This window comes from Staurois parvus, unplaced genomic scaffold (genome assembly GCF_062004578.1).
Source record: "Staurois parvus isolate SC_StPar_1 unplaced genomic scaffold, SC_StPar_1.0 ptg001642l, whole genome shotgun sequence".
In the NCBI taxonomy this organism is placed as follows: Eukaryota; Metazoa; Chordata; class Amphibia; order Anura; family Ranidae; genus Staurois; species Staurois parvus.
Window position 1 is genome coordinate 242302 of NW_028319438.1, and position 18716 is coordinate 261017.

The following is an 18716-nucleotide window of genomic DNA, read 5'->3' on the forward strand; positions in this document are numbered from 1 at the left end:
TATGATTATTTATTAAATTATAATTTAGGATTTCGTGTTTCAAATTTTATCATACCCGGGATGTTTACTAGACTCTTGTTCGGACAGATTTCAGTGAGTTATTCCAAAGAATTACAGACCTACAATAAAAAAAACAACATATTTCCATGCAAAAAAATGTACCGCTTTGAGCACAGAAATACTGACAAAATCAGACCGCTACGGAGGTCAATTTGCAGGGATTTCCTCTCACTTCCTGTTTGGCTATGAGACAGGAACTGAAGGGAAATCTCAGCCATGGGATACAGATGGCAGAAAAAAAAAACTGACAGGGGTTATAACCCTCCATTACGCGATCCAAGATTATTCATTTAGTTTTAAAACCCATTTTAAAATGTTTCAGATCTGCAGCACTCATTAATATACCTGTGACCTTGACACAAAGGCTCAGACATTCCTGGTTATAAAGTGACAGTGCTCTGTGCCTGCTTTCCAACTTCCCTGCATTGTCACCCTGTCACACATGCCCCCGTTAAAACTACAAGCGGCATTGCAGACGCAAATTGCATTGACATGTTCCACTGTTGTCACTATCAGAAAGCTGCTCCAGAGTAATGATGTCATGCCAACAGTGACGTATATAGAAAGGTCATTGAAAGAGGCTGCAGGAGAGATTTGGCCAATTAAATCTCCTTAGGGTTAACATCCACGTTAACATTACATCCAGGATAATGCTACAATGTAACAAGGGACGTTTTAACTGTCAAATCCATTTTAAGGGCCCATTCACGCCTGTGTGATGCGCTTCTTTTGCACAGCATAGGGCAGCCCCATTCACTTGAACAGGCTGCCCCTACACATGCCAAAGTAGCTCCTGTGCTTTTTGTTGGCAGTGAGCCTTGCCTGGTTTTTGGTTTGTAACGAAATGCAAGTCTCCTAGCTGCGTTTGGGATGCCATTAACCACTTCCAGTCCGGACACTTTCACCCCCTTCCTGCCCAGGCCAATTTTCAGCTTTCAGTGCTATCGCACTTTGAATGACAATTGCGCGGTCATGCAACACTGTACACATATGAATTTTTTAGCATTTTTTTAGACAGATAAAACTTTATTTTGGTGGTATTTATTCACCACTGGGATTTTTTATTTTTTTTGCTATATAAATGAAAATGTCCAAACATTTTGAAAAAAAAAGTGTTTTTCTTATTATTATTAAAATTTTGCAAATAAATAATCTTTCTTCTTAAATCTTGGCCAAAATGTATTCAACTATCTTTTTAGTAAAAAAAAAAAAAATAACCCAAATATATATTTATATATATATATATTTATTTTTTTTATATTAGTATTTATGTTTTTTTTTTTTTTTAACATGCTGTCACCCTAGCAGTACAGTGTCACCATAGTGGGGGGTGATGATTTTTATTTTTAGGCTGTTGTGAAGAGCCTTGCACCATGTGACCTCTGTGATCATTCACAGATTTCACTAGTAGTAAGCAATGATGTCAGAAGTGACATCTTGCTTACTACTATTCATGTGATCACTGACTGGTCAATCACACAGAGGTCCCGTACAGCGATCGGTGTTCCAGAGGACACAGCGGGCACTGGATGCACTCCTAGGGAGTGCGCACAGGCAGGGAAGCTGGAGGACGTTTATAAACGGCCACCCGCTCCTGAACTGCTCCCGTCCGGCCGTTTATACACATGGTGACACTGTACTACTTGTGGGGGGTGATGATTTTTTTTTTTTTCAAGGCTGTTGTGAATAGCCTTTTACCATGTGACCTCTGTGATCATTCACAGATTTCACTAGTAGTAAGCAATGATGTCAGAAGTGACATCTTGCATACTACTATTCATGTGATCACTGATTGGCCAATCAGTGATCACATGATTGGGACCTCACACAGAGGTCCCATACAGCGATCGGTGTTCCAGAGGACACAGCGGGCACCGGATGGCGGTGCCGCGCACTCCTAGGGAGCGCGCACAGGCAGGGAAGCGGGAGGACTTTTATAAACGGCCACCCGCTCCTGCACTGCTCCCGTCCAGCCATTTATACACATGGGCTGGACAGGAAGTGGTTAAGAAATAATGGCACCACCAGCTCGATGTGCATTTTGGAGCATTTTTCGCTCGTTTCTGCATGTGTTCCCAGAAAGTTTGAATGGGGTCTAAGACTCTGAATGACAGCAGGGTTTAGGTCCTACCCAGATAAGTCAGGACACTAACAATACAATGCCCCTTCCCTCACACCTCCTACATATATAACTAGCCAGGGAAGAAGTACTATGGAAGAGAATACTTCATTGTGGCATCACAGTGGCTAAATGGTTAGAACTTCCGCCTGGCAGTACTAGGGTTATTGGTTCGAATCCCAACCACAGTACCACCTGCCTGGAGTTTGCATGTTCTCCCTGTGCCTGCGTGGGTTTCCTCTGGGTACTCTGGTTTCCTCCAACACACCAAAGACATGCTGGTAGGTTAATTGGATCCTGTCTAAATTGTCCCTAGTATGTGTATATATGAATGTTAGTTAGGGCCCTTAGATTGTACGCCCCTTGAGGGTTAGGGACTGATGTGAATGTAAAGCACTGCGTGAACTGATGGTGCTATATAAGTACCTAAAATAAATAAATAAAACAATAAATAAGGCTTTGCAGTGCACTGTGATCAGGTGCCAAAGCTTTTATTGCATGAGTTTTAACATCTTGGTATTTCCATTGCCATTACAGGTATAATACACTACCTAATGCGGTGATGGATATAAACTCACCAGCCTCTGTCAGCAGCATATCAGTCTGGCATTCCCAGTCCCTTAATTGAGTCCCAGCACTGTCCCACAGACTGTCCACAAGGTATGCAGCATGTTCATGGAGCTAAACAAAAGGCATGAGAGGTTATCAAGTATCCACCAAAATTGGGATTATTTATTGAATCCTCCTCTGGCTAACTGTCCTTCCATCTTAAAGTGAAACTTCACTCTCTCAATCAACGTTGATTATTTTGGAACCTTACAATACTAGCATTAGTAAATATATATACTTTCCTATCATATTTAATGCTTTTACCCGTTTGGTTTACTTGCTTTCTAGTTTCCAAGCCTAAGCAAATAATGTCATACATCCAATGAGTCTTCAGGAGGGGAAGAGGGGTTTTCTCAGCTAAGCACACCCTCCTGCCTGTATGCCTGAGATAAGGGAAAATGGATTCCAGAAAGTAACTGCTACATAAATGATCTGCCCTTACTCAAGATAGCCACAGCCATAAATGCTAGGGGTGTTTTTCTAAGTGATTTCCCTACAAAATAAAGCATGGAGACACGGGTGGATGAACTTGATTTGAATATTAAAAATGAATTCAATGGTGCTTTTGGTTTGTAGTGTTCAGATACAATATAGTTCCGCTTTAAGATGCATTCTTGGCTGCAATTTTTTTTTTTACTTACCTGTTTCTGTAGGGGAAGAATTCCTCTTCTTGGCCCCAGTGATTTCAAGGAAGGGGCTGCGGAGGTCTTCAGTTCAAAGGGGGGATCCAAGAGGGTGCATTGCATCATTTCCTCCAAAAAGGAGCACACTCTCTTGGATCACATATCTTCTGATTGAGAGGGAGGGGAAGGGGAATCGGCTGTGCCAACACTGATAACCCTTCTCCTCTCCATGTGTAAGAATGCGGATGGACAGGGTGGATTCACTGAAGGGCATTTAAAGTGGTCACCCTGCGAAAGAAAGGGCCTTTGATTGGCAAGGTCACAGAGTATTTACTACAGAAAAGAAAACAAAGGAGGAAAGTTAAATATGGACTTGTATTTACTTTATTATGTATAAACAGAACATGCTGAAATACAATCTCTTCAGAAGTAGATTGTGAAGGCTCCATATATGAATCAGTAATGGTAATAAGGGCCTCAGCCACACTTAGAGATGGAGGCCCAGTAAGGTCATAATTAGACTTTACTGTGGGTGCATTGGAGCATCCTTAGATCCTCTGCTAGCAGATTGTTCCATTAATTGTGCACGAACCGACAAAAAGTCCAAAGTGGACATAAGAAGCCATGAGGACAGAGGGTAGGTCGCAGCCTCACCCAGCAGAGCTATAGAAGACTCAGATAAGGCTGACCCTACAGAAATGGGGTCCTATGGTTTAGGTTACAGGCATGGATTCCTTCTGAGGAATATAGGCAGAGGTAACCCGTGGAAGCAGGACTGTCCTCTGTGCGTCTTTGAATGAGACAAGGCCTCATGTACTCAATCTCAAGAAGTCGGGTCACAGGTGGCAGGGGATGGCCAAGTCATTGTAGGTCGGTAAATGGAATGAGACCAGATGATCCATTGAGGGTTTTGGAAGCAAAAGCAGCAGAGGGATGGTGCTTCCTCTATATTGAATGGCAGGAGGAAGAGTGTACTCAACACTCCACCTAGCGGATGACTTCAGTGATCATTTCATCATTACTTCATGACCTAAAATTCCAGGTCCAGACCTCAAGTCTGGCACTCAGTCTTTGAATGAAACAAGGCCTCATGTACTCACAACCCCAAGAATTCGGGTCACAGGTGGCAGGAGATGACCAAGTCACTGTAGATTGGCAAATGGAATGAGACAGGAGACCGGTTGATCCATTGAATGTACTCAACACTCCACTTAGCGGATGACTTCAGTGATCGTTTCGCCATTACTTAATGGCCTAAAATTCCAGGTCCAGACCCAAGTCTGGCGCCCAGCCTGCCACAAACCTGGAAATTCCAAGTGCCCTAAGCCTTCAAATAAGTTTTCTTTGGCATGAGAGAAATCCCCACTTTCAAAAGTGGGGGGGATATCGGTTGGCTATTGTGGACACTTAGGCAGCCTGCATATTAAATGTGTGGGTGCAGTTTTGCAGTCATGGTTAAGTCTTTTGGAACAAACTGTCATTGCCCCAGTTCCAATGTCAGAATGGTTTCAGGGGCTCTACTCCAACCTGTTCACGGTCCTCAAGCCAAAAAGAGGGGCATATACCTCATCTTCAAGGGGTGAAACACACAAATTGCAGTAAGTTGTTCCTATGGTGCCACGAAATGTATGTAAGAAACAAAAAGAGGGCGCACAGGCCTAGTGCATTTCCTTAAAAATGAGATTTATTTATAAATTGTAAAATACTCACAAGAGGAATAAAATTAGATCAAAATGAGAAGCATGTCTCAAGGGATGCAGAGTGGTCCAAGAACCCCTAAAGGTGGTCTGGTGGGGGACTGTGAACCTCTGAATAGCTGGTGGCTGACATGTTTTGAGATTGTGTGCCAGTGTGTGTGAGCAGCCAGTGTCCTCTCTTAAAAGGGCTGGGAACCATGTGATGAGTGGTGTTGGGGTCCGCCCCTAAGGCGGAGTCATCAGGGGGAAGAGGAGAAGGAGGGGGAGGGGAAGGTGGGGGTAGATGCATACATCAAGTTGATACGAACATCTGAACACATCTGGACACATGGTGCCACAAAAGCATGACCATCATTCACTAGGAGATCCTTCGATCTTGCAAGAGAGCCAGAACTCACTAATCTGCCCATCTGAGAATGCACCTTGGCTGCAGCCATGCTTTTTGTACTCTCTTCGTATATGACACCAACCATGGCGTTGGCAGACTAGATTTGCACCTAATGGCCTTACAGAAGGGCAGTCCGGTAAATCAGGGACAGCCATATAGCTCACAGATCCAGTAGATGGATGGATAGATTGATGAAAATATTCGACTTCCCTGGGGACTACAACCCTTCACCAATAGTGTTCTCCGTTCCAGAAAAAAAAAAGGATTTTCTATTTGAGAGGGAGAAAGGCTAGACCCAATGTCAGCATTGAGCAACTCAGCTAGTAGAAGAGAGAAGCCCTTGAAAAATCTTGTTCCAGCAGAGCTGGTGAAAGATGTTCTACTCTTGAGGACACCGGGCTAAACTGAGCTATACAGCAGGAACAGGGGTATAGTGACTGTAGGGAACCTTTTCACTAAAGCCAACCATAGCCGGATCAAAATTTGTCTGGTTTAACAGCAACTGGATGAATTTTGACCCATCTACAGCATGAGCAAGCTGGTTGTGCTGAAATCAATCTATTGATCGACTGCAGTACAAACAGCCTGCTGGGTTTTTTTCACCTGATCACTGTTGGTGGCTGCCAGTAGTGATCATTGTATTCTGCCGGTGGAGAAGGCTAAGGATATAGAGCCGCAGGATTCCCCCATCAACACAGAGGGCATCAAGCAATTTTCTTTCCTTCAACCTGTTGAAGGAAAGAAAATTGCTTAATGTATGGCCTGCATTAATGTCCCTTTTTATTCTTGCTTGATGTCCAACATCGCTGTAGGTGCCAATATACTCACATGCAGGGCTTAAAATTTCAAGTCCTGAGCTACTAGCCAGGCCTTAGAGTTACTTGCCACCAACAAACACACACAGAGACACCTGTACACACACACACAGATATATACACACACACACGCACAGAGACACATGTACACACACACACACACACACACACATAAATACACACACAGGCACGTACAGACACACATACACACAGATACATGTACATACACAGAAATACACATCTTCCCTCTCTCTCTATTCCCTTTCTTCTTCCCTCTCTCCATCTTCCCTCTCTCTCTCCCCCCCTCTCTCTCCCCTCTCCCCCCCCCCCCTCTCTCTCCCCCCCCTCTCTCTCTCTCCCCACTCTTCCCTCTCTCTCCCTCTTCCCTCTCTCTCCCTCTTCCCTCTCTCTCCCTCTTCCTTTCTCACATCATATGGGGCTGCACACAAACACCTTCTCCAAGGGCTGCTGATCTTCGGGCAGCAGGAAGGGGGGGGGGGGGTTGCAGCTCCATACGATCCATCAGTGTAGGGAGCGAGATCCCACAGGACACAGCACAGCTCACCTGCTCCGGGCTTATTCCTCTCCGACACTTCTCCTCTACCTGCTCCAGGCTGTCCCCTGGTCCCAGCTCGTCAGCTGCTGGAGGGAGAGGTACTGGAGCATCGCTCTGCCACTGCCCTTCCCCGCATCGATTCTCCTGCTGTCCGGGCCACTGCAAGGGTACCGGTGTGACCCCTCTGCTGGTGGCCCTGCATGGCTCTGTCCGCTGCTGCCCAAAAGGTCCCTTCTTCTGGGGGCGGTGCCAACCCCCTATAAATTGCCGGCCTAGGCAAACGCCTTGTTTGCCTCGCGGTAGATATGCCCCTGCCCTGGGGGACACACTCGCCCCACCATAATTTCCACTCGCCATTGACGAGCAGGCGAGTGGAAATTTCAAGCCCTGCTCACATGCATATGAATCTATTGTGCAATGTCCTTCAATGAATAATGGAAAAATATAGGATTATTTAATATTCACAATGAAATGAGTCCTCCATGGCAACCAGAAAACTATGAAACACAGGAGGACACAGCAATGTGATGCAAATATCACAAAATAGGAAAAAACACACAACCTACAGGTTACAGGTTAGAAGCGGAATAAAATGTCACGTCTGCTCACCCTGCTGGAATTAAAGAATTCCATCAATCTCTGAAAAAATATTGCATCTGCATCATGACGATTCCTCCTCTTCGGACTAAGCTCCTCCAGGTCAACTCTCAGAAACCTGTTGTAAAAAAAAAAAAAATCAACATGGTTTAGAAACGGAAGATGCAGCCAACTAACAATATCCATTGCTCTCTTTATAAAAGCAAAGTGACACAGCTGGAGAAGACATTCAACAGTGAAAAAAAAAATGTAGATTTTTGACGTAGCAGTATTATTTATTTATTTCAGGTACTTATATAGCGCAGTCAATTTACGCAGCGCTTTACATACATATTGTACATTCACATCAGTCCCTAACCCTCAAGGGGTGTACAATCTAAGGTCCCTAACATTCATACATACACATGAGGGACAATTTAGACATGATCCAATTAACCTACCAGCATGTCTTTGGAGTGTGGGAGGAAACCGGAGTACCTTGAGGAAGCCCATGCAGGCACAGGGAGAACATGCAAACTCCAGGCAGGAGGTGCTGTGGCTGGGATTCGAACCAACGACCCTAGTACTGCCAGGCAGAAGTGCTAACCATTTAGCCTCTGTGCTGCCCAAGTATAATTTGTTTACTGGAGTACAGAACAGGACACGGGCTTTTTTAACCACTTGTTAAAAAAGCCCGTCTTTTACCCCCTTCCTGTCCAGGCCAATTTTCAGCTTTCAGTGCTATCACACTATGAATGACAATTGCGCGGTCATGCAACACTGTACCCATATGAATTTTTTTAGCATTTTTTGAGACGGATAAAGCTTTATTTTGGTGGTATTTATTCACCACTTATATTTTTTGCTATGTAAATTAAAAAGTCCAAATATTTTGAAAAAGTGTCTTTCTTATAAAATTTTGCAAATAAATAATATTTCATCACAAATCTTGGCCAAAATTTATTCCATTATATTTTTAGTAAAAAAAAAAAAATAACTCAAATTAGTTTATAACCAAAATTATAATTTTTAAACTTTTTTTTATTTATTTATTTAGAACATATTGTCACCCTAGCAGTACAGCGTCACCATGGTGACACTGTACTACTTGTGGGGGGTGATGAAGATTTTTTTCTTTTTTTTTTACACTGATTGCTTTTACACCCATAAAGGATATAAATGCAATCATTTCTCCTTCTCTCTGGCTGCATTCTTGCAGCCATTGAGAACTACTGAGTGAGCTGTGATTGGTCACAGCTTGTCACATGGTACAAGGCTGTTGTAAATAGCCTTGTACCATGTGACCTCTGTGATCATTCACAGATTTGACACACGTTTTGCCTTTGTAACGCTGATAAAATCGACTGCTGAACGCAAGTTTTCTGCATTCAAAAATACTACTGTAAACTAAAATGCCTGTAAACAACTGTAAACAAAGATGTATACATGGACACATAGGAAAACATTAGGGTGAGTTCAGGGGCTGCTGAAAACAAATGCTGAACAGATCCTAAACGTGAGTTTATCAGCTGCACTGTACATGAGCCCTAAGAATCAGTAGATCCAGATATACAAAGTTGCTTTCAACTGTCCCGGTCATGTTCTTAAAAACTGGAACTGAAAAGTTTCCACAACAGAAGTTGTAGTATACTCATTTATCCAGCGGTCCTTGTTACCTACCTCACCTCCTTGCAGCACTGCAGCCTCAGCCAGTGCATTTGAAAAACAACCCATTGTGCTATATGCTGAAGAGCCACAACAGTCTCAGGTTTTAGAGAGTAGAGAAAAAAGGGGGTGGTGACACTGTTTAAACATTTGTGGGAATCAGAGTAGTAAACACATAAAAACACTGGATGAACATGGTCCGAAAATTGCAAAAAACACAGTTTAAAGAGAACTTTATTTTAACAGACAGATATATCAACTATATCAGACATAGTAAGGAAAATATGAGATCAATATAAAATATGGAAGGGTTCTATAAAACTAACCTCTTGTACAGGAAGTCCCCTGCTGCAGATGCTATGAAACGGTTGGTGGTATACACCAGGTTGTCAACACTTGCACAATCGTCAGCACTGAAAATATTCTCCATGTTCCTGCAGCAGAGTAGTGTACTATCTTAGTTAAAGATGTAACCAGAAACTTTTGCAGTTAGATATTAAAGTGATATCATGTATTGACTAAGGTTGGCCATAGACGCCTTGTTATTACTTTACATCGGCCAAGAAGGCCTTGGCATAGACCTGATTCATGTGCTCACAGATGTGCTGCGGTGACTGTGAGATTTACTTGCATACTGTTTTTACTTGGTTTTTTTTTTTTTAAAGCTGGCCAAAGATGGGGGCTGATAAAAAAAAAAAAATAAAAAAAACAAATGGATTCCCCTATCCACACAATCAAGGTGGATGGAGGAATCTTCCCTGCAGTGCCATTGTATTCTGACAGTGGGACTTCTCCGCTTCTCGAATAGACTGATCAGCGGCTGCAGCCGATTGTCAAAAGTTTTTTCAAAAGTCCTGTCCGACAGACAGTACTGGGACAATGTCATCTGGTGCCCAGGGCAAAAATAGTAAAGTGCACCCCCCCCCCCCGTTTATAATGAAAGAGTCAGTATCTTTTCAAAATCGGTTTCAGTAGCAGCAATAATAATTCCCAGCAGTGGTGTCAGTAGCAGCAATAATAATACCCAGCAGTGGTGTCAGTAGCAGCAATAATAATTCCCAGCAGTGGTGTCAGTAGCAGCAATAATAATACCCAGCAGTGGTGTCAGTAGCAGCAATAATAATTCCCAGCAGTGGTGTCAGTAGCAGCAATAATAATACCCAGCAGTGGTGTCAGTAGCAGCAATAATAATACCCAGCAGTGGTGTCAGTAGCAGCAATAATAATTCCTAGCAGTGGTGTCAGTAGCAGCAATAATAATTCCCAGCAGTGGTGTCAGTAGCAGCAATAATAATTCCCAGCAGTGGTGTCAGTAGCAGCAATAATAATACCCAGCAGTGGTGTCAGTAGCAGCAATAATAATACCCAGCAGTGGTGTCAGTAGCAGCAATAATAATTCCCAGCAGTGGTGTCAGTAGCAGCAATAATAATTCCCAGCAGTGGTGTCAGTAGCAGCAATAATAATACCCAGCAGTGGTGTCAGTAGCAGCAATAATAATTCCCAGCAGTGGTGTCAGTAGCAGCAATAATAATTCCTAGCAGTGGTGTCAGTAGCAGCAATAATAATCCCCAGCAGTGGTGTCAATAGCAGCAATAATAATCCCCAGCAGTGGTGTCAATAGCAGCAATAATAATCCCCAGCAGTGGTGTCAGTAGCAGCAATAATAATCCCCAGTAGTAGCCAATGGCGTTATGCTATTTAAACTCCCTTGGTGGGTGCTCCTAAAGTGGCATTTCAGGTTAAACCTAGCTAGCCTTAAAAATGCTCCTTCCCCCCCTCCTAACATCTACACTAACTAAACTGTGTAAAACAAACAAAAAAAAAAAAGATGTATATACTTACCTATTTTCAGAATGCTCCGGTCCAGTCACATGATCTTCCCTGTTTCAAGCAGCAGTGGCTGCAGGGGAGAGGAGAAATGCCTGATAAAGCCTGGAGTGGAAACATCACCCATAGCTCAGCTGTTGCCAACATGCTCTCCTCTCCCCTGCATATGCAGCTTGCTCACATAGGGAGATCACGTGACTGGACTGGAGTCGCCTGAAAATAGGTTAGTCAACATATGTGTTAGGAGAAGGAGGGGACATTTGTATGGTTGGTCAGGTTTAAATTAGAATTCCACTTTAACCTGTTTCCATGGGTGGTTAGTGTGGCAGTGCGATTTAGAGATCCCTCTACATTAGTGATCAGTAGCAGTGTTAATGAGCTTCTTTGTGCTGCATTAGTGGACAGTGGCAACGTTTATTAATCCCGTCATGCTGCAACATGAAGAGGTTAATTAGCACTGCTACCGATCACTAATGCATCAATGATCATTGGCTGTAGATGAACCCCTTAGTGCTCAACATTACAAACCCCCCACACTGCCCAAGTGGTTAACAGTTACTCCAGTCCAGTTCACAGTTCCGCCTCAAAGCCTTATGGCAAAGTCTACATAACTACAAACACTTGTTGTTTATCCTCCAATGGCATAAACTGTCAATGAATCCAAGCACAGTAAAGAGCCATCGATATATGGAAATATAATGCATGAAACGTATGAAACATGAGCATCCCACTTCTGCTGTGTTAAACACCTATGTAGTGAATCCAAGAGCATCAAAGAAAATAGTGCCATGAGAGTAACTGTAGTTTAACTGTAGAGGAAGATGAAAGAAAGAGCGCACAAACCTTGCGCATTACCTCAATAAATAGTGACTAATTTTATTAATAAGGAAATATACTCACAAAATGATTGTATAACAGGCATAAGTAACCATAATCCAAACAGGGTTACAGGTAAATCAAACAGGGGGGGGTATGAAGGCTAACACGTTTCGAAGGGTGCTCCCTTCTTCATCAGAGCTGGGTTTGGCAGATAAAAACTTCAGCATGGCAGAGTTCCCATGGCAAGGAGATATTCAGCCACTGAGTGTCAGTATTACAGCAGTTCAGCCTGTTTAGTGTCCAAACCCTGTTTGGATTATGGTTACTTATGCCTGTTATACAATCATTTTGTGAGTATATTTCCTTATTAATAAAATTAGTCACTATTTATTGAGGTAATGCGCAAGGTTTGTGCGCTCTTTCTTTCATCTTCCTCTACAGTTTTATTAAGCTTCCCCAGCTTCATGATAGAGCTGCACAACCTCTGATCACCAGTGGATGAATACACAACACGCTGCTTGTCACTAACGCCTGTTTGATCTGAGTCCTTGAGCGCAGGAGATAATGGATCTTTAGTAACTGTAGTTTAAACCTGACTAGGAGGTGTACCTTTACGGCAAAAAGAGTCAATGTAGATCACAATGGAAGGCCTGGGCCAGGATGGACGGCCCGTTCGCTCCGATATGGTAGTATAGGACAGGTGGGGATGCCCCGTTTTGTTTCAAAAATGTCTTCTTGCTGCATGGATGCCAAGGGATTCTTAGTCCAGCGAAGAGAATCCTAAAAGGTCTGTCCCAAGACATCTCCCAGTTGAATGAGGCTTGATAAGGCCCATGCGCGCGAAACGCGTTCTCTTGGTTACCGGCTGCCATCTTCGGCTTGCGGTCCAAGGCTCCCGCTTCCTCTGTAGACTGTGGTGACGTCATTCCGGGATGCCGCGGTCTCGTGGTTCATCACTGGTGACAGGAGTTATCTCTGTCCTATACTACCATATTGGAGCGGATGCGCCATCCATCCTGGCCCAGGCCTTCCATTGTGATCTACATTGATTCTTTTTGCAATAAAGTTACACCTCCTAGTGAGGTTTAAACTACAGTCACTCTCACAGTGCTGTTTTCTTTGATGCTCTATCCTCCACTGGCTGCTGCTTTACTCATCTTATTACTTACTCAATCCAACTTGCACAATCCCTCGCAGTGCTGCTCTTTCTTACTGTCCCGGCCTCTGAATGACGTCATGTCAAAGGCAGGGGCTAGAAATCATCTGTCGGGTGGATCACTCTGCCTGACAGATAGAGATGTTTGTGTCTTCTAGCCTACTACTGGCTGGGACACGGTGCAGGAGGAGCGCAGAGACCGCTCCAACACTCGGCACCCCACAGCTCAATAAGACCACTGTGTATTCTAGGTAGCAGCCGTGATGTGTGCACTGCTGTGTATCTTCAGTGGACAGCTGTCCTCTATAAGGCTGACTTTAGCTAGCGCTGTACTGTGTCATCACCGCATTCCACCTGCGCCCCCTCCCCTCCGGTGAGCTGCTGCGCCCACGGCTCCTGACCCTTCCGCCCACCCCTTGTCCTGACCCTGCTGACAGAAGTCCCTGCTGAACTGGCCGAACTTTGATCCATCTATGGGCAGCTCCGGAGTGCTGAACACAGACTTTTCTAGAGGCGTGACAGCCAAATGCCAATCGCAACAATCTAGGTATAAAAAAAAAAAAGTTAATTGATGAAGTATAAGTATGGGAGTGAACATATGTCCAAGTAATTTCCTAATTTAATGGAAAATCATTGTCTGATGATGATCATTTTTCCAGGTACAGTATCAATGCAATTAATTTTTAAGAGTTATCTGCTCACTGTACAAAATCAGAAATCCCCCAGCAATTTGAAAAAATAAAAATTCATCAGAACAGTGGCTGCACCCAGATCAATATTCGGACTGCCGGCTGTCAGAACACAATAGATGCAGTGGGAGACTCATCCATCCCCACTGTATAGTGTGGATGGAGGGATTTGTTAGATTTGTTTTTTTTATTCAGCTCCAACCATGTGTGGCCAGCTTCATGACCTGCGACCGTACCACTGCTTTGTAATAATACTTCCTCATTACTAAAACAGCCCTGTGAAGCAAGCAAAGCCCATTCATTCCAATAATAAAAAAACGAAATACATTCATGAACAGCACTTTCCTCCTAAATGATCTCTGTAGTGTTCTGCATTGAACACACCACAGGGTATCTCAGGTTCCATATTGCACTTTGTATTTCAGAAATATAAAAGAGAATGCAGGTGCTGCATGAGGTTTTTCCATAGATGTCCTGTAGAGTAAGGAGAGTGCAGCCCTGTTCTTTCTTCTCCGAAGGGCAGGGCTTAAAGTTGATCTAAGGCAAGGAGGTTTTTTACCTTCATGCATTTTATGTGTGAAGGTAAAAAACCATCAGTGTGCAGCTGCCACCTCAGCCCCTCTTCCTTGTACTTACCTGAGCCCAATCCCGATCCAGCAATGTGCATGAGAGCAGAAGCTCTCCTAGGTCTCTGCCTTCTCATTGGCTGAGAAACAGCCAATCACAGCCAGTGAGGAGGGAGCGAGTACACAGACACACAGAGGTGGCTCAGGAGCTAATACACACTAGTGCAAGAAGCAGCTTGCTCTGGGGGCATTCAACAGGGGGGTGGGGCAAGGAGTGCCAGCGGGGAACCCGAGAAGATCAGGGATGCTCTGTGCAAAACCATTGCACAGGGCAGGTAAGTATAACATGTTATTTAAAAAAAAAAAAATCGGAACCTTTACAAACGCTTTAAGCTGGCAACACACTAGAAAACTTTTGAATGAACGTTTGTATGAAAATTCTCATCAATATATACGATTTGGCAAATATAATTTGAAAGGGTTTCTAAAAACGTTTGGAGTGAATGGACGTTCCTGAATGAAAACCACATTTATTTCCAAAAATTAGTTCAAGATAAACTTTCTACCCCGCTCCTTTGAATTTTCTCGTCACTGCTGCATAAAGTAAACGATTGAACCCTACTACCGATTACAATCATTCTTAAAATAACATTCTCTTAACAAAACCCTACTAGTGTATGGCCAGCTTTGTACACCCCAGAAGCCGGCTATATATTCCCCGAGAAACAAGAAGATAAAAAACACATTCATGCCTGGCCTTTCCATGGTTCCCGTGCACCCCCCTCTCCTCTCCCCCCCCCCTTTTTTTTTCTTTTTTCTCTCTCCTCTTCTTACTGTATGGTGCTATCTGACTGTCTGCTCCGTACTCACTTTCCTTTTTCCCTCCTTTTTCTTTTCTTTCGATTAAAAACCGCAGCGGACAGCAGGTTTTTGCCATTTGTATGTACACTGAGTTGTTTTGTATTTTGTCCTGGGATGGTACCCTTCCCAGTCGTATCCTCGAGTCCCCACATGTTTGTATCATTTTTGTTTGATGCCTACCTCTGTATTTTATATACATATGCATACGGATATATATACATATATGTATATACATATGGATACATGACATGTGTCTTCTGCTGTTCCCTTGTTTTCAATAAAAATAGAATTTGTAAAAAAAAAAAAACACTTACATGTAGATCAGACTAATCAGCTTTACTGATTCTGCGGCAACCTGTGGCTCTTTGTCTTCAACCATTGACAATATTCTGTCCTGAAATAGGGAGGTGCAACCACACACGGTGAATAAGAATTCAGACGGAAAAAATAACAGAGCTAAAAAAAAAAAATCTCACCTTAAACCTATTCGTAAAAAGCTCCACTTTTCCACCATGGCCTGGGACAGCGTACAGTTCCTGCAAGCAGCGTATGCACTGCAATCTGACGTGTCCTTGCTAAGAAGCACAACAGTAAAATGACAAAACAACTCAAACAGTGAAATGCTAACACTAATGAAGAAACACTGCAACCACGATCAACTCAGGAAGTCTACTTAAAAATGAAATATGTTTTTTTTTTCTAAATCATACTTACCTAGGTGGATACAGCATCAATCTGATGCTGCATCTGTCCCCCGCTGGCCATGAGGGTGACAACTGAGCAATCAGACAACACTGATCGCTCAGTTCTCCACGCTGCTCTGAGCAGAGAGCAGTGACTGTTAGCTCTGCCCCACTGTGAAGGGGGCTTTGAAGGGGGTGCCAGCAGCTGGGCCAGGTGCTGGTCCAGGCTCCTGGGTGGTGCTGGTCCAGGCTCCTGGGTGGATCTAGACCAGCAATGGGCAAACTACGGCCCGGCGGACCTTTTAATCCGGCCCGCGGAGCGTGATACTGTCAGGATGGCTGTCAGGATGTGTGTAGGCGGGGCAGCGTGACGAACGTGAGGGGAGCTAGGCTGCTCTCACAGTCCGCCCTGAAAACCGGTGTAGCATGAAAATCTGTCTCCTATGAGGATCTGTCCCCCTCGACGTATCTGCGCATGTGCCGGAGATCGCCGATCGGCTGCTAATGCCTGAAACTGGCACATGCGCAGATACGTCGAGGGGGACAGATCCTCATAGGAGACAGATTTTCATGCTACACCGGAACGGCGCGGGAACACGGCGAGAGGAACGCGCGGAGCAAAGGTAAGTGAATTGACACAGGGGGGACTTGGGGACTTAATATGGGGAATGAATTACTATAGGGGGGATGAATTACTATGGGGGATGAATTACTATATGGGGGATGAATTACTATATGGGGGATGAATTACTATGGGGGATGAATTACTATAGGGGGATGAATTACTATATGGGGGATGAATTACTATGGGGGATGAATTACTATAGGGGGGATGAATTACTATATGGGGGATGAATTACTATAGGGGGGATGAATTACTATATGGGGGATTAATTACTATATGGGGGATGAATTACTATATGGGGGATGAATTACTATATGGGGGATGAATTACTATATGGGGGATGAATTACTATGGGGGGATGAATTACTATGGGGGATGAATTACTATATGGGGGATGAATTACTATGGGGGATGAATTACTATATGGGGGATTAATTACTATGGGGGATGAATTACTATGGGGGATGAATTACTATATGGGGGATGAATTACTATATGGGGGATGAATTACTATATGGGGGATTAATTACTATGGGGGATTAATTACTATGGGGGATGAATTACTATATGGGGGATAATTACTATGCTTACTATGGGGGAATATTACTATACTATTACTATACTTACTATGGATGACACATACACATCATTCATCTACTCTTGGTCCGGCCCCAATATATGAACCCATTGTGGCCCTCAAGTCAAAAAGTTTGCCCACCCCTGATCTAGACCATATGGTGAAGATCTATCCCCAGCCTGGACTGGATCTTTGACATCAGCTGACAGCTGACTTTAGCCTGTTGTCAGCTGAAAATGGGTCATAGGAGTACAGAATGAGCTGCACTTCTGCGATCCACATGAAAAGTACAGCCAAACGAGCTTTACCATTGATGCATTTTTTTTTATAATTCACTGCGGCAACCAAATTTTGCAGTGTTTCGGCCTAGGATTACAGCTGACGTGATACGTAGGCAAGCCATAGATTAATTAAAAGAAAGAAAATCACTCAATTTCCCTATCAACAAATTCAGTGTGGATTGAGAAAATGATTCCCACATTGCTATTGTATTCTGCTTGCTGGGGATGGGGGAAGTCTTCCTATCCAGCAGAATACAATGATTACTGCTGCGGGTATAAATGCAGGCAGTAATTGAATGCTAGAAATCCGATAGGCTGGATGTACCCAAGTCAATCGATGGATCGCCTTGGGTACAATCAGCCTGCCAATATATGGATCGAATCTCAGCCGGTCCCTGCTGAACCTGCTGAAATTCAATCCATCTATGGCTGGCTACCTCTCAAGCTCAAGTGTGAGCAGAGTGGGCCAGTGGACTGCCATATTCAACCCCATTCAGAAAAAATATACCAGCAACGTGAGGGATTTACCAAGGATGTCCAAGATTTAAGGGCTAGGATGAAACATTACACACGTGGGGGTAAGCATTGTTTAAATGCTAAAATGTTAGAAATCACCAGAAGTGCAACTATTTTTGGCAAGTTGTACCAGAGAGCCTAATGGGGGCCATAGACGGGTAGAAAATCGGCCGATTTTCACACCGTTAGTGGGTTAATTGGTCAGCCGTTTTTCAGGCTTTATGCACATTTTTTTTTTATCGGGCATGTTGGAAAATTTGCGGCCGATTTTGACGATCGGCCGATTTTCGCACCGTTAGTGGGTTAATTGGTCAGCCGTTTTTCAGGCTTTATGCACATTTTTTTTTTATCGGGCATGTTGGAAAATTCGCGGCCGATTTTGACGATCGGCCGATTTTCCCAGCACTGATGGGCAAATCGGCCGATCGTTTTGAAGAGGAAGAGGAGGAGGAAAAGGAGGAGGAGGAGAAAGAGGAGGAGGAGGAATATCTGCATAAAACATCTGTATCCAGAATGGATACAAATGGATACATTGTTGCAATCGCAAGACTTTTTCATGTAAAATATAATAGCGGAGCTCTCTGCAAGGGACAGAAGTAATTATGGGGTTAAATGCCGGCCGTAGACGGGACGAAAATCGACCGATTTTTTTACCGTTGGTGGTAACGTCGGCTGATTGAACAACCAATTTTTCTTTTTTTTTTTTTTAAAACGGACGGTTTTCGACCCGTCTATGACCTACATTAAAGTTGAAGTCTGCCCAGGGAATCCCCATTCACTCTAACTAATCAGTGTAGTAATTAGAAAAAAACCCAAAAACTATAAATGCATCAAATACTTACCTTGAATCCACAGTCACATGATGCTCCAGGTCCCACGTCTTGACTGCCTGGTAACGTGGACACTTCCCATCCCCATCCTGAATAGTCCAGTGGCAGTGCTGTGATGTCACAAAGATGGGCAGCAACCCGACGAGTTGGCAACAGATTCAGACTGCAGCTGGGGATC

The 18716-nt window shown here is 43.7% G+C and overlaps 1 protein-coding gene across 1 annotated transcript in view; it reads right to left on the minus strand.

The window, feature by feature from the left end:
* Positions 1-18716, minus strand: part of STAG3 (STAG3 cohesin complex component) — a 185767-nt gene that overhangs the window by 108985 nt on the left and 58066 nt on the right. Inside the window, exons 11-15 of the mRNA XM_089663227.1 lie at positions 15503-15601; positions 15341-15420; positions 9435-9542; positions 7477-7582; positions 2758-2860 (exon numbers count right to left, since the gene is read on the minus strand). Coding sequence (XP_089519353.1) covers positions 2758-2860; positions 7477-7582; positions 9435-9542; positions 15341-15420; positions 15503-15601 — 496 coding nt within the window. The remainder of the gene's footprint in view (positions 1-2757; positions 2861-7476; positions 7583-9434; positions 9543-15340; positions 15421-15502; positions 15602-18716) is intronic.